This window comes from Pseudochaenichthys georgianus, chromosome 12 (genome assembly GCF_902827115.2).
Source record: "Pseudochaenichthys georgianus chromosome 12, fPseGeo1.2, whole genome shotgun sequence".
Taxonomy (NCBI): domain Eukaryota; kingdom Metazoa; phylum Chordata; class Actinopteri; order Perciformes; family Channichthyidae; genus Pseudochaenichthys; species Pseudochaenichthys georgianus.
The window spans coordinates 27,984,683-28,009,298 of record NC_047514.1 but is presented as its reverse complement, the minus strand read 5'-3'; the positions used below and the strand labels follow the sequence as shown (position 1 = coordinate 28,009,298).

At 42.5% G+C, this 24,616-nt stretch overlaps 1 protein-coding gene across 1 annotated transcript in view; it reads left to right on the top strand.

Moving 5' to 3' along the window:
• camsap1a (calmodulin regulated spectrin-associated protein 1a) overlaps positions 1-24,616 on the top strand; it is a 47,052-nt gene that overhangs the window by 17,769 nt on the left and 4,667 nt on the right. The window contains 14 exon segments of the mRNA XM_034096362.2: positions 619-881; positions 9,127-9,288; positions 9,370-9,450; positions 10,856-10,888; positions 14,344-14,485; positions 16,178-16,317; positions 16,395-16,491; positions 17,118-17,244; positions 18,381-18,466; positions 19,262-19,343; positions 20,001-20,590; positions 20,593-22,328; positions 23,623-23,759; positions 24,167-24,375. Coding sequence (XP_033952253.1) covers positions 619-881; positions 9,127-9,288; positions 9,370-9,450; positions 10,856-10,888; positions 14,344-14,485; positions 16,178-16,317; positions 16,395-16,491; positions 17,118-17,244; positions 18,381-18,466; positions 19,262-19,343; positions 20,001-20,590; positions 20,593-22,328; positions 23,623-23,759; positions 24,167-24,375 — 3,885 coding nt within the window.

Sequence of the window (24,616 nt, the reverse complement as noted above, 5' to 3'; positions counted from 1 at the left end):
TGATTGTATTATGTTGTTTACACAAACCATTGCATGTCTGTCCGTCCTTCAGAGGGACCCACCCTATTGCTCTCTGAGTGTTCTTCCATTCCCCATCTTTGGAGAGTTTTGAGCCGCTGTAGAGCCCGCTGAGAGAAATATATGATTTGCATATATGGAAGAAATACTGAGATGCTTAACTTAAGTACAAGTATACATACTATGGTCTTAAAATATCCCATTACCAGTACAATTACTGAATTCATTGCATTTTCTATAGAATATTATTATTATGTTTTTATCACCAACAAATAAATGTAATCTATCATTTTAAAATTGTAGTTTGCGAACATTAGTTACTGCTTAAAATACTTGGTTGATTAGTAGTACAGTACTGCATCATATCACACTATCATGTGTTTTTATATGTGAAAAGTAACAATACATGTCAAATAAATGAGTCAGATTTGCGTCCAAAATGTTTTTGAGTTGAGGTTTATGTAATAATCAAGTAAATTACAAGTGTGTCAAAGTAGCACTAAACTACTTTTTGACATTCACCATTTGTAACGTTTTGTGTATTGGGCAACATACATTAAATGTGACGTTTGATGATGGTACGCTTGTGTTTTGTTGCAGATCACATCCCTGCAGACCTGCGGGACCCCTTCTACACGGACCAGTATGACCAGGAGCACATCAAGCCCCCCATCCTGCGGCTGCTGCTGTCGGGGGAGCTGTCCTGCCGGGTGTGTGCTCTGATCCTGCCGGGGGGGCAGGCGGCCGCGCTGCACACACACCTCTCCGTCCTGCAGGCGCTCAGCAGGAGGGGCGTCTACGTCCTGGAGGCAGGAAACAGTCCTGTCTCTGACCTGGACCTCAGCTCCTCCCCCATCAAGATGGTGGGTACTGAACAGATTATAGAAGAACATTAAAGCAACAATAAGGACATGGGGGGGGCCAAACTGTTTTCACTGAGGGCCACATACAGAATAACATACGAAGGGCTGGGCCCCTCAGAGAGGGGATGTACATTGCCTCATATGTTAAGCTAAGTTATAAGTTAGCTAAATCAATCAAATAAGGGTCAATTGTTCTTGATCATTGAATATGCTCAGGAAAAAGCAGCCAATATCACAGCTCTCCGTTAACAGGTCTCATTGTTCTTCATTTTGTTACAAGAAGTGTTGGCAGTCGGGATGCTGCCCCCCCCCCTTCACAGACCTTTATAAAGTGAGGACAGTCAGGGGAAATGGGAAGGGGCTATTTCATTCTTGTTATGCAAATAAGTTATTGGGATTCTTTTATCAACTAAGATGTTTTTGTAATATGTTATACGTGGCTGAATGTATTGAAAAGTGGTCTTATAACACATGAATACTGAGTTATTACCGGGGGGGTCACTGGGATATATATTTTTAAATCCCCTGGAGCAGAGAGAGGAGCTGTGGATTATTGTTATTGATTAAAGCATCATATTTCTTAGGGTCCAAAACACTAAACTCACTACTTCAAATGAAAGCGTTTAGTTTATTTAATAAAATAGCACATGTGAAAAGTGACAGTAGCTACAGATTAGTTGAAATTTGGTGCTATATATATATATATATATATATATATATATATATATATATATAAAAAATAATTAAAAGAAATGTTTTTTTTTTTTTTTTTAAACACCTTGAATTTCAGGGGGGGCGTGGGGCTCCGTTGGCGGGGCGCAGCCCCCTCCAAGACAACGATAGGGGAAACACTGTTCTCTATTTACATGCTTCCTCTCGGCAAAATCATGCAAAAATATAATATTTCCTTCCACTGTTATGCGGATGACACACAGCTCTATCTCCCCCTGAAAACAAACGGTCACTCCCATATTAAGAACCTCATGAACTGCCTTGAGGAAATGAAGGGTCGGATGGCACAAAACTACTTGCAGCTAAATGAAAGCAAGTCGGAAGTTGTCCTTTTCGGCCCCCCTGAATCCCTCAAAGCATTTACTAACAGTCTTGGCAAACCCCATGTCAAAAACCTTGGTGTTATATTTGACTCTGCCTTTAAGTTTGACAAACAGGTCGCAGCAGTAGTTAAAGCCAGTTTTTTCCAGCTCGAACCATCGCCAAAATCAAGCCGTTTCTGTCTTCTAAAGATCTAGAGAAAGTCATCCATGCCTTCATTTCATCCCGCTTAGACTACTGCAACTCCCTGCATACTGGGACCTGTCAGTCATCCCTGTCCCGCCTGCGTTGCAGAACTTCTTATCCCATATTCTAGCTCCAGGCCCCTCAGGTCGACTAACCTGGGGCTCCTGGTTGTCCCACGCTCCAAGCGTAAACTCAGGGCCGACCGAGTCTTTTCTATTGCAGCCCCAAGACTGTGGAGCAGCATCCCCCCCCCCCCCCTATCAGACCGGCCCCCTCCATTGACTGTTTTAAATCCAGGTTAAAAACACACTTTGACTCTCTAGCGTTTCACTCCTCCATATCTGCTGGTTGTGCCTGGGCCTATGTTTGTCTGACCTTTCTGTATGTATGTTTATGTCGTTGTTCCTTTTTAGTTTTTACTTATCTATGTATCTAAAGGTCGTGTTCTGTTCTGTACAGCACTTTGGTCAACGTGGGTTGTTTTTAAATGTGCTTTATAGATACATGTGATAGATTGATAAACATTTACCCAGGGCCACATTTGGCCCCTGGGCCGCAATTTGGAGACCCCTGAAGAAGGAGCTTTCATTGTGTTGTTTCCCCGTCACTTTGTGTTGTGAGGTTTTGATTTGGCTAAGACCTGCATTTGTTTTGGAAGCGAGTAAAAGTGATCCCTCAGTGCCTGCTGCTCTCTGCACGCTGTGTGCTGTTATCATGCTCAAAGTCACTCAAAGCTTTTCCCTGATAAATGGAGCCAGTGGCGAACCGTCGGGGCCTTCAAGGTGTTCAGAGAATTCCCTGGAACACTCAGATAAAACAAACACAAAATCGATTTAATTATAGAAATAAAATGTAAATAAAATGAATAAATGAGAATGGTATCTGTGTTGTTGATCTGTAATATTACAGTGTTACGTTGATTTGTTTGTCCTTCTCGGACCATGCACTACGCATTTCAGTGGTTTTGTGTTAGAAAAGAAAGCAACCAATCAGATCTTGTTCTGGGTCTCTGGGTAGAATATCCTTCAACAAGGTATTCTACATCCTTGATTGAATGCCCTGGCCGTTGCACTGAATGAGAGCGTACGTTTGGACTGACGGTTTGATCAACCAATCAGATATTGATTTGTAGCCAATGGGCGTGTTCTTTCAGAGTTCCCCTCGGTTCCAGGGTGTTCTAGAAGGCCCGCTCGTTAACTGGCTCGAGACAGAGGATCTAGATAAATGCGACGAAGCCGTTTTATTGTTTTTAACGTTGAAATGACAAGTGCAACAGGTGGAGATGAAGTTGTTGCGGAATTGTTGTGAGTAGGGGTGTGTGTGTCTACAGAAGCTCCAGTTGTGATAGACACGGCTCGCCACTGATATTAGCATTCATTCGACTAAGGTTAGCAATTTATTAAGCTAGCTTTACTTTAACCACCACCATTAATATATTGACTAAAAAACCACATCTCACAGTTTGTTTTATCAGTAAAACTAACAGTCTGGAGGCAGAAGGCCTATTCAGGATTTGTTTGTAGTTTCCTGTGAAAATGTAAAAAAATGCTCTCGTGGTCTGCATGCTGTAATGCATACCTTTTTGAACATAGTGAATAATTACAATAGTAAGCTAATTCCTTCAAGAGTAAGAGTAGGCTGGAACAAAACAAAAAAAGAGTACACATTGGCATTTATTAGGTGATCAGATACACAACTCCTGACGTACTGTGTGCCTAAACATTTACCAATAACTTGAAATGATAGTATGTGGATGTTGAGTTACTACGGACCCCCTAGGGGACATGGAGAAGAAAAAAGAAATGATATGAATAAAAAAAAAAATGTTTGCGAGATATCGCAATACTTTTGCGAGATCTCGCAAAACCCCGTTGCAGTTTGTAGACGGTCCCTAAGCACTCCTCTCCCTCCTCCAGCTGCGGATTGTGACCAATTCTTGATGTTTAGCTCGGATGACGGCGTATCGAACTGTTCTGATAATAACGACTCTGTAGCTCGTTGTCTACCTTGCTATGATGTATTTTTACAACGTTATGTTCATGAGTTATTGATCCGCGAAATTCGAATCTGTCAATAACTCGGCTCAGAGGGACGTGCATGTCCCCTCGCTCTGAGTGTTCTCTTGAGGTGTCTTCACTTATGTGAAACCCGTGCCTATTGCCAAGCACTGATGTTATATCTTTATATTTAAGGCCAAGCTCAAAGTAAAATCGATGAACCGCTCCATTGTTGTGGTTTCTGTGTTGCCGTAGCAGCCGAACTGACCAGGAAGTACATTGAGCTAAATGAAAAGTATTGCGAGATCTCGCAAAACATTTTTATTTTTTCAAATTATTATTTTTTTCTTCTCCATGTCCCTAGGGGGCTCCGTAAATTACAGCCTGCTCCACCCCTCCTCGATTCATAATGCTTAAAGAATCATTAGATCGTTCAAAATCAGATTTGTTTCCCCTGTAATGTAAATGAGGGCGCATCCTTTCTGTCTGGCAACAAGCTACAGTGACTTTGCTTTCCAGAGCTGAGTGTTGAAATGAATAATTCACCAGTAGAGGTTTTGCAGGTTTTAGGGTGTGAAACTAAAATATTCATGAATCAAAATGAACCAACATTTTTCACGTAATATGAAACCACTGTTGGAAATACGTACTGCAGGCTAGTGAGTCATCTTTGCCCTTTAATCATCACATTTAATAATGACATTTTTTGTGAGAATCAGTTGAAACTTGCGAAAGAACACACACACACACACACACACACACACACACACACACACACACACACACACACACACACACACACACACACACACACACACACACACACCAACACGTTCTCACTCCCATCCCGTCACATATTGACGGACGGTCAGGGCCCCTCCCCGTCGCTATATCACGTACAGGGTACCCCTTGCCCGTCAGGCTTCTACGGGCAGGGCGTCCCATAGACCTTCATAGACCACGTGATCAACAACGATGGCCAACCTTCGTGTTATTCTATAAGGGACATTTCGAGCATCATTGCGATTGTCAACATTTTTGAGTTTAGGATGGCCGAAGACACTACACTACCCATAATCCCCAGCTATCGTTTAGTACTTCAGTCCCCATGATTACTCTTCAAGGTCTGGGATTGGATGTTGGAGTGGCAGTGCGCCAAGGTTACGCAGAGCGTCAAACAGCTGTGTGAAATGGAACGAAACCACGCCAGACTATCCAAAACTGGAATCGAACGCCCCCCAGAACTACACACTACACTATTGTGTTTCGCAAAATGTTCTATGGGACGTCTCTACTGAACGTTTTCGTTTTTCCCACAATTAGAAGTTGCCAGTATTAAACACATTGGAGTTATCAAATGTAAAACATATCATTAATAAATGGGTGAAAATCACTTGTGTCCATAATGCGCAGCATTAATATATAGCATTAATATATACCCACATGACAGCTCATTGCTACTTTGTAATTCTAGTCCACCACAATATAGAGGTTAACCTGGTATTTTTACTCCACTGCATTTATTTGAGTTACTTTGCAGATTCTGATTAATTATGTGAAATATAAACAACCCTTAAATCAGACTTTAGTTACACCTGAGTAAAATTCAGGTAAGGTGAGTGTCATGTGCCAACAATCAGGAGAGATATTTGATAGTTGGTGCTTGAGAAGACTAAACATGTATCTGCAATAGACATGAATGGAAACGAATAATAAAGTATATTCATTACTCGTTATTCTCTACTAATAGTTAATTAAAGACTGTATATTATGGCTATTTTGCACATCCCTTTCAAGATTTCAAAGGTTTATTGACATATCATACACAACTACGGTGTAGTTATGCAATGAATGAAACACTTGGGTCACAGGTTCCTCAACAGTGCATTACAAGACATCTATCAACATGTGTGTACCTCCACCATTAAACTGTCATATTCTGCACATTTCTTATTCTATCTACATACATAAGAGTATAATTAATGTGTATAATATCAGTTCAAATAAGTGCTTCAACATAGTTAACATTGCAGGAAAGCAATATATTAGACGTTAATTACTTTGTCAGGCTTAATATTTATCTGTAGATAGATACCCCCAAAAACCTTAATCTGTTATTTAATGTTTAAATAAAGGTTAATCCGTTTTTATGTTTTGCACCTCCTCCTATTAATATCTGTGCATCCTGCACTAAACTGTTTTATTGTAGAGATCACTTATAGTATCTTCTTGATTTTTTATATTCTATATTTCTATATTTATACTTTCCCCCTATGAAAGTATGTACTCTTAATATTTTTTTAATAAAATATAACACATAAAAACAATAATTCAATAACGTGCTTTAACCACTAGGAGGTGCACACAAGGTGCACACAGCCATAATAACTTTGTATTATTAGTGTGTATGTACAACATCTGAAGATGTGTAGTTTTATTCATGCTTTCACATCATTTTACAGCATATTGCTATACTATTTCAGACTCGGTATTTACATTCTTACATTCAAAATTCAATCCAATTCAAATCAGTAATATCTTTAAAAACTACAGTCCTTTTCTATCAGCTGTGCACCGTTATGGTGTAAATATAACCTATCTATGAATTATATCAAATGTAAAAGTCAGCCGAATTAGTGTTGATACTGCAAGGAGACGTATTGTGTGAAGAGAAATTGAAGATGTTGTTTAATTGTTGATGTATTTATGATCCACGTCAAGTATTCAGTTTCGGCGGCATTTCTTCCAGTTTTTCCAAAGGTCTTCTCATCAGGGCTCTCTAAATAAAGAACTACGGCAGATCTGTAATATGTAATGCAGCCGAACCGTGTATTACAATGCCGTTATGTGATGACTTTCAAAGAGAAAAGCAAGAGCACTCGGAATTAAGTATTATTTTATTCTTTTAAAATATTTTCCGGATTTCATATAATATAAACACCAAATCCCAGCATGCATTGCGGCTAAAACATCCAATCAGCGTAGCTGAGGATCTTGGGTAATCGCTCTAAATGCTACGTCTGTTTCCGGTTATTTTTATTTTGAAATTCAGTTCCTGACGAACGCCAAAAAAGCCCGAGATTATGGAATTAAACCAATAAATAAAAGCAAGGATAATTGTGTGTTATTGGTGAGTAAATAACAGTGTGTTATTTTGAAAAGAATAACAAATTAGAAGGAAAAAAATATTTTAAAATACGAGGCTCTGAGCCCCATGCATTTTCCTCACAGACGGCAACACTAAAGGTCTACAATAAAGACCTAAATGAATATTTGGGATGTTCTTGCCTTTAGATTCTCCCAATAAGTACAGAGGGTGACTCTGCTGTGAAAAAACACATTTCCACCTAAAAAACGTTAGCAACCATGTGTACACATTCATGAAGTAATCTTCGTCATAACTAGCAAACTAAACATCATGTACATGTACTGCACAAATAATCAGAAATAAAAACTCATTACTCGCATAAAATGACATCCAAACGCATTTTAATGGCCAAATGAACCTTAAAATAGGCATTTTCCACCGAGAATAACACGAAGGTCAGCCATCGTTGTTGATCACGTGGTCTATGAAGGTCTATGGGACGCCCTGCCCGTAGAAGCCTGACGGTCAAGGGGTCCGCTGTCCGCAATGAAGGTCTATGGGACGCCCTGCCCGTAGAAGCCTGACGGGCAAGGGGTACCCTGTACGTAATATAGCGACGGGGAGGGGCCCTGACCGTCCGTCAATATGTGACGGGATGGGAGTGAGAACGTGTTTTACACACACACACACACACACACACACACACACACACACACACACACACACACACACACACACACACACACACACACACACACACACACACACACACACACACACTTTCCTTTTGTTCAGCTTTAGCTCACCCTGTTGTTTAGTATGACACACAGTGTATGAGTGTATATAGCAGACACAGCAGAGATTGTCTCAGGTGTAGGCTGACCAGGATTGTGCCTTTAGAAATCTGCCCGTTTCAGACAGGAAGTTCTGCCTGTTTCCATGGCAACTCAGCAATGGAGCATATTTTACCTCCTGATACTGTAAAATCAGTTTTGTCTTCAATAGAAAAACACACTGTATGTAGAATGGCTGTGCAAAATATATATATATCTTTTTTTAATTTGAGGCTAGGATTGAGGTTCTCTAAAGCAGTTTTGTAATATTCTATGAGATTATTACAGTGAAATGAAGGAAAACCTTGAACAGTACAGCCATTCCAGTATATATTCATTTTTGTATTGCCATATATGCATTAAATTACATTACATTGCATTTAGCTGACGCTTTTATCCAAAGCGACTTACAATAAGTGCCTTCGACCAACAAAATAAAAACTTGAAGAAAACAGAATCATAAAGTACTCAGGCTTCATAGAGCCAAAACATTTCAAGTGCTACTCAACTGGCTTTAGATAAGCCAGTCCTTTATTAGTATATAAGTGCTCTGTTAATAGTTCTATCGCTCGAAGTGGAGTCGAAAGAGATGAGTTTTCATGCATGTGATTTATGGAGATAGATTTCTGCTGACCGCCCTCTGCAATAAAAAAGAATCTGTTTACAATTTAGTTTGAAGCAGAATATGAATAAGAATTCTTTTTCAGATAAAAACATTAATTCAATTTTTTATTTGGAAAATGATCACATTATCTTTTTGACTTAACAATGCTCTGGAGTTATACACAATGTGTAAACAATAATGCACAGCAATACTGCAATCTACCCCTACAATAGGATAATACTAATAATGTTGAAACAGTGTACACAAGCACCAGCTTAAAGCAGAATAGACTTGCAGCATTCACATTTAGTTCAAGAATGAAAACATAATAATAATAATATATTTAATTTATATAGCGCTTCTCATCTGCCAAGACAAATCTCGAACATGTAACCGTATGGATGAAGCTGCAAGTATTTGGCCCAGCTTTAGTATTTACTCATATTTACACGCAGTATAATTGTTGTGATGGTCGTTCTTCCAGAGCTCCCACATCCACCTCATCGATGCCCTGATGATGGCCTACATGCTGGAGATGATCAGCGTGGAGAAGGTGGTGTCCAGCGTCAGGCGCTTCTCCAGCGGCAGTGCCTCCAAGGAGCTGCCGTTCGACCTGGAGGACGCCATGTTGTTCTGGATCAACAAGGTGAGAGCAGAGCTGGTTTCTAACGAGCTGGACCTGTGCTGTCTTGACCTGTGCTGATCTGCAGCGTGTTCGTGGCTGCAGGTGAACGTCAAGATGAGGGAGATCCTGGAGAAGGAGCTGAAGATGAAGCAACACTTGATGGAGTCGCCCAGTCACCAGAAGGTGTCTGTCTGGATTCTACGTGCATGCATCCTCACCTCACAATCTGAGCACAGAACACATTTCATTGTATCTTTTGTAACACTTTAGTTTGATGTGACTGAACTGAACTGAAGATCCTGTACAGTTCTCATAATATGGGGGCTTTGGGGATGTAACTAAAGTAAAATGCTGCCATGGAGAGAGCAGCAATGATTAGTCGACTATCAATAAGTTGATCGGCAGAAATACTTTGTCAATTGTGTTGATCACTATTTGTTAGCGTCATTTGTAATGCAGATATGGCAGAACACGCTATTTTCAGGCTATAAAACATAGAGATGTTCTTTTCTCTCTATCATATCATTTTAAAGTGAATTTCTTTGGGTCTTGGACTTAGAAATCAATGCATTTAAAGACATTAACTTGGCTTTGGGATTTTCAGACATCAGTATTTTCAGACATTTCATAGACCCACAGTTTAATAATTCAAATGCCATAATGCTTATTTGCTTACAATGAACTCTAATGCATCCAGTCATTGTCCTCTTATCTTTCCAGTTGTCTTTCAAATCAGATGTGTCTCCACGCTAACAGGAGAACATCTGATTCCTGGGCTGCGTCTCACTTCGGTTATTTTTCATTTCCTCGCTCCTCGGTCTCACCGGAAGTTGATTTGTCTGCGCCGTCTTGAGTAGCGTCCCAGTGGCCTTATTGGTGCCTGAGGATCGAGGAACTACCAGACTATCCTCCGGTGAAATCCTCAGACACTCGCCCCGCCCCCTTACTGTGTATCGCTCACTGATTGGACGATGCAGCGCATGCACTGATCTGATGCTTCTTGACATGAGAGCCGTTTCCTAGCGGAGTGAAGAAAACACATGAACCTCACGAGAATCACTCCTATCTCTTTTTCTTCTCTCAATTATTTTATTTATTCTGTGCGCTCTAATCAATATTAATCAAACTATTGTTCATTTATACATTTTAAGAATGGCGTTTATCTTTTTTGAGAATTAGTCCTTATTTGATTTCATGTATTTGGGTCTACAACAGATGATACAAATGTTTGTGTTAGTAAATGTGTAGGCGGGGGTGTGTGTGGAAATAAGACAGAGCTGCTGTCAGACGAACAGCTGTGCGGCGTCATCACAAACGACGTCGCCTCACGTGACGCTCCGGAGGAAAGGATGTCCCATTGCTCTTAAAACTCATTTCCCTGCTTCCCGTGGTTTCCTTGCGGCTCTCCATGCTTCCTTGGTGGGAGGGACTAGTCGCAGGGAAACGACGCAAGTGAGGGACGCAAGGAATCCATTTAACCGAAGTGAGACGCAGCCCTTGTCACTGTTTCTGACCCTTGACCTGTCTGCTGCTCTTCCTGTTTGTGTCTCCCCAAACTCTCCTTTCCTTCCTGCCTCCTGGATACTAGTCTCCCTCCAAATGGTACTGGAAGCTTGTACCTGTAAGTGCAACCGCTTAAAAAACTGCCTGTGTGAGTGTACGTATGTGTGTAGGAGGTGTGCGTGTGTGTTAAATCAGACCGAGCAGAAAGGAGCCAACAGTGCCCCTCGGTGGCAACGATAGGCACACCGGGCATTGTTACCATAATGCCTGGAGAGGAGTCCCATCATCCACACAGCTTGCACCATTTCCTTCTTTCTTGCATCACTACATTAACTTCCTCCCACTCATTTCTCTCCCTCCCCAGCCTGATATGTTGCATGCTCTGGCCAGCAGCTTGTATGAGCCCGTGGAGTTCTCTCAAATGGTAATGTACTCACCATCGAACCTTTCTTTAAATTAATCCTCACCTTCATTATTTCCCCTTGTCACGCATCACATGCACCAGCTACTGAACCCTCCTTAGTCTACGTGATCATACTTGATGGCAGTGGCGAGCCGTGACTTTTATACCTAGGCCCTCTGACCCCCCCTTCCCTGGAGAAAAAAAAGAAGAGATATTACGTCACAGCGGATACTTCAGCGGAATATCAAAACAGTGGTCCGGGGTGCAAAACGCATCAATGACAGCGACCCTCTACCACACAGAACAACACCATTTATATAAACACCTATCATGACAGGGCACCCACAGCCAAGTAGCAATTACAAATTAACTAAGTCGGCACGGCGGCCCGCATTGAAAATGACTACCTTTGATGATAAATCACTGAAACACAAAGTCCATCCTCCGGTCCTTTTGGATGAAGCACTTGCGGGTCATTCAGCTGATCCTTTGCCACTCCAGTTTATCATTGTAACTCAATCTTGAAAATGACTCGGTTAATAATTTCGCAACGATGTCATTACTATCACTGAAGTGAGCCATCATGAACGAACTTATGCTAATCATAAATCTATCGTTTAGATTTATGATTCGAAAATAATAAATGTGGGTAGACATGTGGATATTATCCGGCTGAACAAAACGTGCATTTATCTAACAGGTTCGTTTTCCACAGACCTTATTTCGAGCTATTTTCCAAAATCCTATGGAGAAATTCCATTGCTTTCTGTCGAGGGAATCCGAGCGCGGCTTACTTCCGGGTTTTAGGACGCGTCACTGCACCACTTGCATACACTGCACAGCGGGCGGAACCTGTCATAAAGTCCGCACAAATATTGTAGAGGGAAGATATGATTGGTCAATTGTACTGTCATTTGACATTACTCTCTCATTGAGTTACTATAGCGGGCCCTCTGTGAATGTAGAGAGGGACCAAGCTCTCCCGTCTTCACAGTAAAACTCGCAGAGACGGCATTTAACCCTTCACATTCCAACAGAAACTGAAGAGGCAGATTCGAAGGATTTATTTTTTTTGAAATATTATTTTAAATACAATTCAAGTTATTTTGGTAAAACTAATGAAAAATGTAACAACAACAAAATATTTTAAAAGATATTTTTTTAAAAACGTTTTTTTTTTAATGTTTTAAAATATTATTTTTTAGAATATCTTAGGCCCTCACAGAGGGCCCTGACGGCTCGCCACTGCTTGATGGTGGTCATCCCGTATGAGTGATGACAGGCTGATGCACAATGTAATCCTCTCAAATATTTTTGCAAAGGTCAAGCATCAGATTTCAGTCACAGAGACCTACCCCAGAAAAAACATCCACATGTCTCCACCTGCACCCTGTTTCCACCGAGCTGTTGACAGAGATTACTGCAGCCTTTCCTCGCCAATAATGTAAAACCACTCAAAGGCTTAGATTCGTGTCGGACAACATTATGGAAGGGATGTTTCTTTACCTTTAGCCTGAAAGCACTGTTTTATTTAGTTAGCCATGTGTTGCTCAACGATAAATTGTCATTCTGAAATCTGGCATTACATCCACATTGTAAAACAAATTTAAATATTCAGCCACGACCGTTGAAGATCTTTGAGTTGTTTCCGCTTTTGTCTTCCGTCAACATGTTGCGGGACAATTTAAATAGATTGGATCAAATTCAAACCAGAATCAGAAATCCTTTATTTCCCGCACACACAGCATTACAGCAAAGGTGAATCAAAAGGCACAAATAAAAAGAGTAAGTTAAAGCAAGCAAACGCAAATACAAATAAAGACAATGAAGTACACATACATGAGTAGCAGCTTTTTAAAAGGTAGGTGAAATAAAAAGCTATTGAGATTTGATATAATGTATTTGTTGCACATACCTATGATCAGAGTTGGGATCAGAGTTGGGTGTAACGCGTTACTGTAATTATATTACTTTGTCGGTAACGGAGTAGTGTAACGCGCTACTTTTATAATTCAGTAATCACACTACAGTTACTAACATTGCACCAACACGCGTTACTTCGTTACTTTCTAAAATCAGTCATAATCAAACCTCAACAAACACCTGCAAAGAACACATGCTAAGGTGAAGCTAACGCACATAGCTGTTGTTTATTTATATCACACGTAGTCTGTTCTTCTTCTCTGTTTTCCGGTTGTTGCCTGTTTTGAATGACGAATACACACTACCGCCGCCTGCTGGTAAGGAGAGTTATTGCCACTCACGCATGCGCAGTTCGTACGTGCTCGGCTGAAGTCTTTGCGGTGTGCTCCAGTCTGGCTCCAGTGCAACACATGGCCAACACGCAGGAGAACACGCTGACGCAACAGCGTGAGCAGAGATAGACTGCGCAACATATACAGATAGCAGGAGACAGAGGACAGCCACGGTCAGATAGCAGGAGACAGAGGACAGCCACGGTCAGATAGCAGGAGACAGAGGACAGCCACGGTCAGATAGCAGGAGACAGAGGACAGCCATGGTCAGACAGGAAAACATTCAGGAGCTATCTGGATCAGTCTTATGCGACAATGGAAACTGAACTAAAGAGAACATTTGAAACTTTAGCAGTCTGCGTGATCTGCCTGCAGGGAGGGGCGGGCCGGCCCTGCGAGTAAAGTAACGAGTAAAGTGACAAATTACTTTATGTAGAGAGTAACGAAGTAGTGTAATATATTACTTTTTTTAAAGTAATATGTAATGTGTAATATATTACTTTTTTTTAGTAACGACACCATCTCTGCCAATGATAACAGCTGACTGCAGGAGCAGGAAGAGTTACATTAAAAGAAAACATTTGATTTCACTTAAGGTTCCTTCTATGATGTTGTCGGATGCTTTGAAAGTTTAAACAATAATCTGAGCCTGTTGACGTTGCGACATCACAGTCCCTCCAGAAGCTCCCAGCTTCAGCACTCCCGCTCGACACTGGACCAATGTCATACGTTGTCCTCCCCATCGCTCACTTAGACTGAAAGACATGGGAACTGATGGTGACAAAAAATACCGAAGAGACGCTTTAAAGAGAGCCAGTGGATGCTTTGTGATGGATGTTGGGTTGGTGTGTGAGCACGTGAGTCCTGATTAGATGTGTGTGTGCACCTGGATAAAAATGCTCTCCTCTGGTGCAGGTGCGTTACCGTAGAGACCACCTGTCGGGGCGGACCCTGCAGCACTTCCCCCTGCTGGACGACCTGCTGAAGGACGTGAGTGACGGCACGGCGCTGCTGTCCGTGGTCCACTTCTACTGCCCGGAGCTCCTCAGGCTGGAAGGTGACACTGGATCTGAGACTACCAGCACAAACTGCTTTCTGCTCACTCGGTCTTTCTGCTAGCTTTTCTTGGTTCTTTGGTTTCCCTCTGAAGATGGGTTGCATCTCTTTGGAAGCTTTATACATGAGATATTAGATAAGATATACTTTATTCATCTCAATTTTGGAATACAGAAAGAACGTGTCTGTCATTATTCGGTTGCTTTTTCTTTGTAGGTGTTTGTGTCTCTTTGTTGTCTTTTTGTCTTGATTTCAGACCTTTCTCGTCTGTATGGTAGTTTTCATTCACTGATAATATTAATACACTTTATTTATATAGCACCTTTCATGCAACATGCAGCCCAAGTGTTTTCCAGATACATACGTCTGGAAAAAAGAAGAAGTGAGGAACATAATTAAAAACAAGTTCTAAACAAACGGCAAGAGTTAGAACAGAACCATAAAACATGAACAAGTGATGCAAGTAAAAATAACCCCAATTTTGGGCCCATAAAAACAGAAAGCAGCCTCCCCAGATGTCTTGTTTAATACTTTCAGTATTTCTTATATAAAGTCTTGTACATTTTTAAAAGCACTTTAAAATAAATTCTGCACAGGGGAAATGTGATCCCTTTGTTTGTGTTTGTTAACATCCTGGCCACAGCATTCTGAATTAATTGCAATTTATTAAAAGAAAATTCCGGGACACCAGTAAAAAGAAAGTTCCAGTAGTTCAAGCGACTTTTATTAAAAGCATGTAAATCCATTTCAGCAGCATTCTGAGTTCAAAGTCATCCTGGCAATGTTCCTTAAGTGGAAACAGGAAGTTTTTCAACCTTATTTTTGCAAAATGACTCCCAGGTTGGGAACTTGTGTTTTAATATATTTGGACATGCTGGAAAACACTGACTCTACTCTTTGCCGTTCTACACTCTAATCTGTGGAAGTGACTGGAGAACAGATACTACTTACATGTCTAAAGCTAGATCCAGGAGAATGTAATCTTTAAGACAGGAAGCCTGGGTTACTCAAAGTCTTAAAGTCCCCTATCATGCTATTTTTAGGCAATAGCTAGGTCTCAGATATATAAAATATATAAAAAACATGTCTATGAAGTGTTTTGCTCAAAATACCAAACCCATCGCCCATTCTAGCCATGCCTCATATTCCTCAATTTCACTTCCTGTTTCAAAAGTGCTGATTATAGGTATAAAGCTTTAAAAAAAAAAAGAATTGATAAGAAAAGGAGGGGGCTGAGCTCATGCGGGACATAGTGCCGTGGGTCCACATTTCCGATATTACGTCATATCGGACGCAAATCTGGATCAGCTCCGTTGTTCCCCGTTTTTAGAGATTTGGGTAAGGGGGAAAAGAGAGAGGGTTTTATTTCCTGACGCTGCGTGAGTTCCCCGACGCACCGGGGACACATCTTCATGTATAGAAGACATCAAAAAGTGCATTTTGCATGATAGGTCCCCTTTAAGGTAACAGCTGATTGGCACCTTTAAAATGAACTTATTAACACACTTTAGGAATACATTTATTGTAGTTCTTCTCAGATAAAGCTAGTTTTTTTCATATTTAGCATACACATATGAGTGCTCTTAGTCTTATCTTATCAAACATGTTGTAAGCATCTCACATAAGAAATAGGTTTTGATATAGCACTTAACTTTGAGCCTGGGACTATGTACCATTGTTGTCCTGTGTGCAGATATCTGTCTGAAGGAGGTCCCCTCCATAGCAGACAGTGTGTACAACATCCAGCTGCTGCAGGAGTTCTCTAACGAGTACCTGAACAGGTGCTTCTACCTGAAGCCTGAGGACGTGCTGTATTCTCCACCAGTGCTAAAGGTGAGCCAAAGAAAATGAACAACAACTAAAAGCAGCTTTCTTTCATCTCTTCCTAATGTGATCTCTGTGCGTTGCAGAACAACGTGATGGTCTTCATCGCTGAGCTCTTCTGGTGGTTCGAGAGCGTGAAGCCAGACTTTGTCCAGCCTCGGGACCTTCATGAGTTCAGAGACGGTATAACTCACGCTCTACTTCCATATGCCGGTTTCTTACTCATCAAACTGCAACTGGCTCTTTTAACACTAGAACCGCCAGGGGGCGCTGTATAAAATGTACCCGCTATTAGAATGCATTGACTCTTATTTTATTGATCAGACAAGAACACAGGGTTAACAGTGAGTGTGGATCGCACAGTGATGAAACGTATACAATAGAATCTGTGGATAGATAGCATGAAGTATAAAATATCGCTAAAAGTGTCTCTCTCTCTATCTATCTATCTATCTATCTCTCTATAAAGAACCGCAGTAAACAACAGGCATTGCTATAGCAACACGCCATGTTTATGTTTACACGTGAGATCAATAGCGTGAGAATCACTGTCTATAAGGTAAATACGACCCGCTGGCGCTGATGGGTATAAATGGCAATTCTTGTTGACCATGTTTAACAACAGAGGGTGCTACATAACACACTTTCAGGACAAGTCACGGACTGGGAGACTTTCATATTTTATTGAAAACAAGTTACAATCAAGAAACATCTGCGGGTCAAAAGTACCCGTTGGCGGTTCTAGTGTTAAAGATGGCATCGTATGTTACAGGTCTTTTTCTAACGGTTCCCTTGCTATTACTTTCCAGTGCGATTGCTCCTGCAGCCCAAGAGTTCAAGATCGAATATTCCCATCTCCAACGTCACCAAACATAGTTTCCTGACAACATCGAACTCTGCCGACATGTTGACCACGTCCCCGAGCCCCGACCTCAGGTAACACCCACAGACTGTTTTTTCACGTGATATAAAACACAAATAGTTTAAGGAGTTAAGCGTCCCGTATATATTTTAACGTTGTCAATCTCATGGTTATAATTTAAAACATACAATAGAACACATTACTTAAAGGGGACCTATCATGGTGCGTTAGGGAACTCACGCAGCGTCAGAAAACAAAACCCTCTCTCTTTTCCCCCGTACCCAAATCTCTAAAAACGGGGCTACAACCGAGCTGATCCAGATTTGCGTCCGATATGACGTAATATCGGAAACACCCACGGCCCAATCAGAAACGTTGCCATCAGAAACAATGCTAGACTGTTTTGGACGTAATATGGTCGGTGCATGTTTACATTAGCATCGCTAACACTCAGAGCTAACCTGTACTGGAGAGCATGTGTGTGAAGAAGCAGGAAATAAAAAGGAACTCACCTTGTGGTGTAACCGGCAAGAGAGAAAGCCTTTGAGCTCCAGACGGTTTCAGATCCTTGATAATCCATGATATGGCGTTTCATCACGGCAGCATTTAGTTTAGGCAGGAGCTGCCGGGTCCCGCATGAGCTCAGCCCCCTCCTCTTTTATCAATTTTTTATTTTTTTTTAAAAGCTTTATTCCCAGAATCAGCACTTTTGAAACAGGAAGTGAAATAGAGGGATATGAGGCATGGCTAGAATGGGTGATCTGTTTGCTATTTGGAGCAAAACACTTTATAGACATGTTTTTTATATATTTGTATATATCTGAGACCTATGCTATTGCCTAAAAATAGCATGATAGGTGACCTTGAAAGGATTTAATGCATACTTTACAACTTAATATGGTCAAAGTCACATCCTTGAACTATCTTTGCTTGTGATGTACATTAAAATCCGTAAAAAAAGTTATTTTTGAAATTTTCTTACTCTAAGACAAAAACACATTTTGGCCAAATAAAGAGTACATTAGCACAGATCACGCCTCTGCCCTTAAAGTACATAATAGCATATTTCCTAATATTTGTATTATTATATAAATCAGACTGCCATTAGCTTTGGATACACACCATCAGAGTTTTGTCTTTTTCTTGATACTGACATGTTTTTTAGAAGCAACACTAATAAACCCCAATGCTCTCTTTATGTCCCTTCCAGCACTAAACCAACGTCCCTAAGCCCGTCTCACTGTCTCCTGCCCCTGAGACAGAGACAACAGAAGGTGGCTGACGAGAGCTCTTCAGGTAATTAAATACACATGTGTTTACCGCCTCTAGTCACAAAGGAACTTCTTCAAACAGAGCGGGAAGATAGAGAGCAGGAAGTGTTCTTTTATCCTTCCTTATTTGAATGTCCTTATCTAACAAACAAAAAACAAGGGGCTTGGTGAGTAGTTAATTTAACCATTTAATTGAATCAACAATAAAAAGAGTTGTAACATGCCAAACTAGTACATTTATTTGTAATCTACAATGGTGTATTAGGTCTATTGTAGGTTTAAAAAATAAAATAAATAAAAAAACGTCCAAGAAAGAAGCTACAATTCAGAAAAGTCCTCAGAATTAAAGTCGTAATTTCTCTATAAGAAAACCTTGGGTATTGAGATAGAAATGTGTGAGTAAAGACACACATTAATGATCAACTCATAGCACCGAAGATTTTCTCATACAATCTCAACAATATATCATGTTTTGGTCCTAAACCTGACACTTTCATCTCAGAGAATACAGACATTTTATTTTGAAATAATATATGACTGTTATCTCAGAGAATATCCACTTTTGTCTTGTACAATGTACAACTGTTATTCAAGAGAATATCGCAGTATTTTTTCTGTCAAATTTCAAATTAAATGAAAAGAAAAACAAAGGGTTCTTTCTCTAAATAATAATCCCCTGCCTGTGCTCTCTTAATACTCTTTTTGTCTACACATCATCATCTAATACACCTCATGTATTGATGAGTGTCCCAGCAGGTGGAGATGATCAAACTTTGTCCACGATGAACGTTACATGTTTTATCATCTTGTCTTTGAACAGTGCTGAGGAACAGGTCCAACTCCCTGACACCGGACGGGCAGAACCAGGGCTCCATCCTGGCCTGGCCCGACAGGAGGGGGAGGTGAGGGGTGTCATTACAACGTTTTAAAAACACTTATTTCAATTTATAGCAGGTACAGATATAACAGAACATTGCTTCATGTTTCTGTAGTATATTTCTCTTTCTGCTGCTTAGTAAAAAATGTAAAATGCCTATTTATTGTCCACAGTAGGGGTTAATCATCAATGGTCGCAACTTTCTGGTATTCAGCATCCTCAATCACCCCCAAAAGTAATCCAACATTGTACAAATCGGACTTGTCACTTATAAACTGTTGTTTACATGTGTTATATTGCCATTCATTTTAATTAATGCAACTTATGCTAATTGTGCAAATTGCCCAACAAAAGCAAGTGAGCATCCGGTAGTTTCTATGTGCTGGGGACCCGACTACAGTATACATGTATGTCAGTATACATGTATGTCAGTATACATGTATGTCGTAACACTTTGGGCTACTCAACATTTCCGTCTTCACAGTGCTGGCAGCACCGTAATGTAAATGTATTTTCTACTGTGAATATGTATATATTTGCAGTTAATGTTAATTTGTATTGGTTATATATTTGTATCTTATTCTATCTTTTAAATATTTGTAACTTCATTTTCAACAATTTGGGATGATCTCTATCTATCTTCATGAAAGCTCACACGATGCGCACTCTGCTCTCCCTGCAGGCCTCTCTCCGTGCAGGCTCCCTACGCCCTGCACTACCCTCTGGAGGAAGACGCTGACAGCATCAGCCTGGCCCGCTCCATCAGCAAAGACAGCCTGGCCTCTAACATCCTGAGCACCCCCAAACACATGCTGGGCCCCCAACACAGACTCAGCGGCCAAAGCCTGCTCAGCCACATGCGCATAGAGGACGAGGAGGAGGACATAGAAGAGGCAGAGCTGGCTGCTGTCACCCACCCTTCTGCCTTGTCTCGCCGTGGCCTTGGGAGTGACATGGAGCAGGACGAGCTGGAGATCCCCAGTGCAGCGTCCACCTCCAGGGTTTTGAATACTCGTTGTTCTCCCTTTACACCCGAGCGCCCGACAGACAGTTACTATCTGGAGCCTTTGATGCCCACCACCCCTAAGCCAGCCAAGGAGAAGAGCATCAGCCTGAATAAAGAGGAGGAGAGCGGGGAGAGTCGCTTCAGAGCTGCTAGGAAGGAAGCAAGCAGCATTCCACAGAGGAAAACCCCAACGTCTGAGTCCAACAGAGGCATCTTCACAGCCATACAGCTGGCAGAGGCAGGGAGGATCAGGCCGCCCACAGAGGGTCTGCAGTCACCCCTCAGCCTGAGAAGAAACTCTCCCCAGGCTTTTTCCTTCATATGTCAGGAGAGCCAGACCCCCACTGCCCTCTCCCCTCCGCGCTGGGTGTCAGAGACGACTCGGACTCTGACATCGCAGACCTGGAGGAAGACGAGGAGGACGAGGATCTGACTAAAGAGGTGGTGAAGAGAGCACAGGGGATGTACTTGCAGGAGGGAGAGGTGTGTAAGTTTAGGGAGTTAGAGTGTGAGTCGGCCAAGCTGAGAGAGGACTCGAAGGTGAGCGAGCGGGACGATAAGGAGGGGGGCAGCGGGCGCTCCAGCCCCTGCCTCAGCACGGCGTCCTGGGCCAGCAGCGCGTCAGGCAGCGCCAGCGTCAAGATGACCAGCTTCGCCGAGAGGAAGCTCCTCAAACTGGGGCTCCGCGAGGAATTCTCGAGCACCAGCAGCTCTCAGAAGACCACCCCGGACGGGTCTGAGGTCACGCCTTGCCCCCCCTGGCAACTGAGGAGCGACTACACCTCCAGCTGGCTCGCCAAGGAGCCCAGGTCTTTGCTGGGAAAGAACCTGGCGTTGAGTCCCTCCGTAGTGCCTTCAGAGCTGCTGCAGCTTCACATGCAGCTGGAGGAGCAGAGGCGAGCCATCGAGCACCAGAAGAAGAAGATGGAGACGCTGTCGGCACGGCAACGGCTGAAGCTCGGGAAGGCTGCGTTCTTGAACATCGTTAAGAAGGGAGGAGAGAAGTGCGACACACTTCCTCTGCCCCTAAAACAATCCTCAGAAACAGCTGACAGGGGTCACATGAAGCCCCTGCTGTGCAAGGACGACTCCTGTCTCGATGCTCTGAAGGCGAGGGAAGCACAGGGAGGACAGATGAGAAAGAACCGGTTGAACACCCTGTCCCAGGATAACGTGGCAGAACCGGACCTGAATGAGTGCTCCCACTCCATAGATCTCCTGAACGACGCCATCAGCTCCATCCAGCAGCAGATGATGCAGCTGTCCCTGCAGCAGAACCTGCTGATGAAGCGCGTGGTGTCGCCCGCAGACAAACCAATGAAGCGTGCAGCTTCTCCTCCAGAGCCGCTGAGGAGACACGCCTCCTCGCCTGCAGAGCAGGAAGAATCGAGCACGAGCACAACCCCCATCACGACCCCCATCACGACCCCGATCACGACCCCCACCACGACACAATCCACGCCCTCTGCCTCGGACCCCAGGTCTTTTGCGGTTCACTTCGTAGAGATCAGCGGCAGCAGCTCCACTCCGTCCCGCCGGCCGCCTAAACTCAGCTCAAGCCAGCGCAACAAAGCCTCGGAGCAAAAGCAAATGAGAGAGAACAGCAAGGCGGCTTCGGTCACGCCCATCACACAGCCCCCGGGAGGCAGAGAAGACTCAGGGAGACTCCAGGAGAAGAGTGTTGAGGAGAAACCCCGGCCGGAGAGAAGCATCCGGAGAAACAAAACCTTCAGAGTGGGCGATGACCCCGAGCCGCGCAGCAGCGAGGAGGACAATAACTGCTTCTTTGACTGTTCCTCGGCGTTCCCCTCTCCAGAACTAGAGAACAAAGTCACCAACTCAGGGAAAGAGCCAGCCGAGAGGGAGGAGGCCGCCGGGGTCAAAGGTCAGCTGGTGGAGGTGGACCTCTCTGAGCTTAAGGATCGGCTGGAGGACGTCAGTGCAGACGTCACAGAGTGCACTGCAGAGGGAGAGCAGAAGAATACGCTCGGTTACTTCTTCAAGGTGATATTGGGTTTCTGGATTAGACACTTTTCTTTACAGTGGTTGTGTGTTAAATATGTGCATACCATTTAATAACAACATGTTTGGTATATTTACAGGAAAGAATGGTTTGCCTGTAGGCGTCATGTCACATGCCTTTATGTTTTGTGTGGACCCCAGGTCTAACCCTAACCCTTAGCTTAGCTTCTTCTTCAGCTAATATGGATCATAATCAGTGGCGTTTCTATATGTACAAGAGACGTAGATGTGTATAAGCTTCTGCATTGACGTGCAGCGAGGTTCATGGCTGGTGAGGCTCTGGCTCTTCAGGTTTATAAATATTATATTTTGACCTAAATCAAAATATTATATTATTTTCAAAAGCTTCGATTAATTTTAAACAGAAAATGTAATTTTATCATTTAAACATTGAATTGTTCTCTCTTAGTAAGATCCCATTTTCAATAAAATGGCGGTCTTACCTTGACTTGAAGATGCTATCCATGCTATCCCTCTGGACAAAAATCTCTTACTTTTTTGTAAAAGTCCTCCTTATCTTCTTGTAGTTTAAAAAGTCTATCATAACTCTAAATGATGGATTTATGATTAGAAAATGATAAAAGTAGGGTAGACATGTGGATATTATCCGGCTGAACAAAACGTGCATTTATCTAACAGCTACGTTTCCCACAGATCTTATTTCGAGATATTTTCTAAAATCCTATGGAGAAATCTCATTGCTTTTTTGTCGAGGGAAGCCATGCGCAACTTACTTCCTGGTTTTAGGACGCGTCTCTCGTCTCCTCTTCACACACCACACTTTTCGCGGCACACGTACTTACAGCCAATCAGCTCTGAATGATGTGAGATGACGTATGGTGGGGATGGCAGCACTATGCCCCGATGGTCATTATTTTTTTGCCACACACATTAAATAGGAAAATACTCTGAGCATGCGCAGTGTAGTTTTTACAGTCACCGTTCACTTAGACAGTCAGAGGGAGGGGCAGGATCAGGTTTTGTCCCACATGGCTCTAAACAGCTCAATAGGCACACACTGTAGACACTAATTAGAAGAACACATACTAAAACAGCAATGTACAGACGAATCAGATGATTAAACATGATCTTACAATATATTTTATATATTTATTTTTTTCTATTTTTTGCATTTTGTTGTAATCATTATTTGTAATACTTTCTGCTGACACTAGGTGGGGCTGTGCCCCTGCCCCTAATGACCAGTCGCCACTGATCATAATACATATCAAGTGAGCACTCAGGGAAGCATAACAAGCATTCTCCCGTCCTGCAGGACGAGGAGAAAGCAGAGGACGAACTGGAGAAACGCCGCACTGCCTTCCTTCTCAAACGGCAGCGTAAAGCTGAAGAGGCGAGGCTACGCAAACAGCATCAGGAAGTGGAGTACGAGCTGAAACGGGACGAGACCAGGTAGGTGTTAGTTAAACACACATGATCAATGGGGACAACAATGTTCTGGAATTGGTCCAGTATGGAGACAACACACGTGTTTGCCACTGACTAACGCAGATTGTTAAAATAAGAGACTGACAACATTTTGGAAAGGAGAAATAAAAAAAAGTTGTTAATATTGTTTTCTTGTTATGGAGAGAAGTCTCGTACACGGTGACGTTTTGAGGAAAGACAACAGAGGAAATGTGATATTTGGAGAATGGAATGCCGGAAAGAGTTTGTTGTGTCGGAGTAAAGTGAGCAGAGCTGAATATTCAACTGTTGATGAGGCCTGCCCCGCTCTTTCACATAGAACATGTAAGAGTCTGCCGTCATGGGGGCAGGGGTAAACTTTGTCTTGCACTTAAATCCTACCTGACCTCCAGGCGTAAGGCAGAAGAGGACCGTATTCGCAAGGAGGAGGAGAAGGCCAGGCGAGAGATCATCAAGCAGGAGTACCTGCAGAGGAAGCAGCAGGTGCTGATGGAGGAGCAGGGTCTGGTGAAGCCCCGCCCACGCATGAAGTCCCGGAGGAGCAGACCCAGATCCCTGCACCGAGAGGAGGCCAGCAGCCTCTCCAAAGGATGCGCCACGCGTAAGAAGACCTTTCCTAAAGCGGTTCCTTTCTCAATGTTGTCTTTGTCTGTGGTGTTCATCTTCATTCTGAATGTGCTCACGATCGTTAATCTAGTTAACCGTGGAGTTGTTAGACACACATCCTGCATCTCAGATGATTGACATCCTAAAAGATGCACCTTTCTAGAAACGCGACATTAAAACATCAAATCCGTGTGAACAATCATAGAAAACACAATAAGCTTGTTTCTATTAGATGC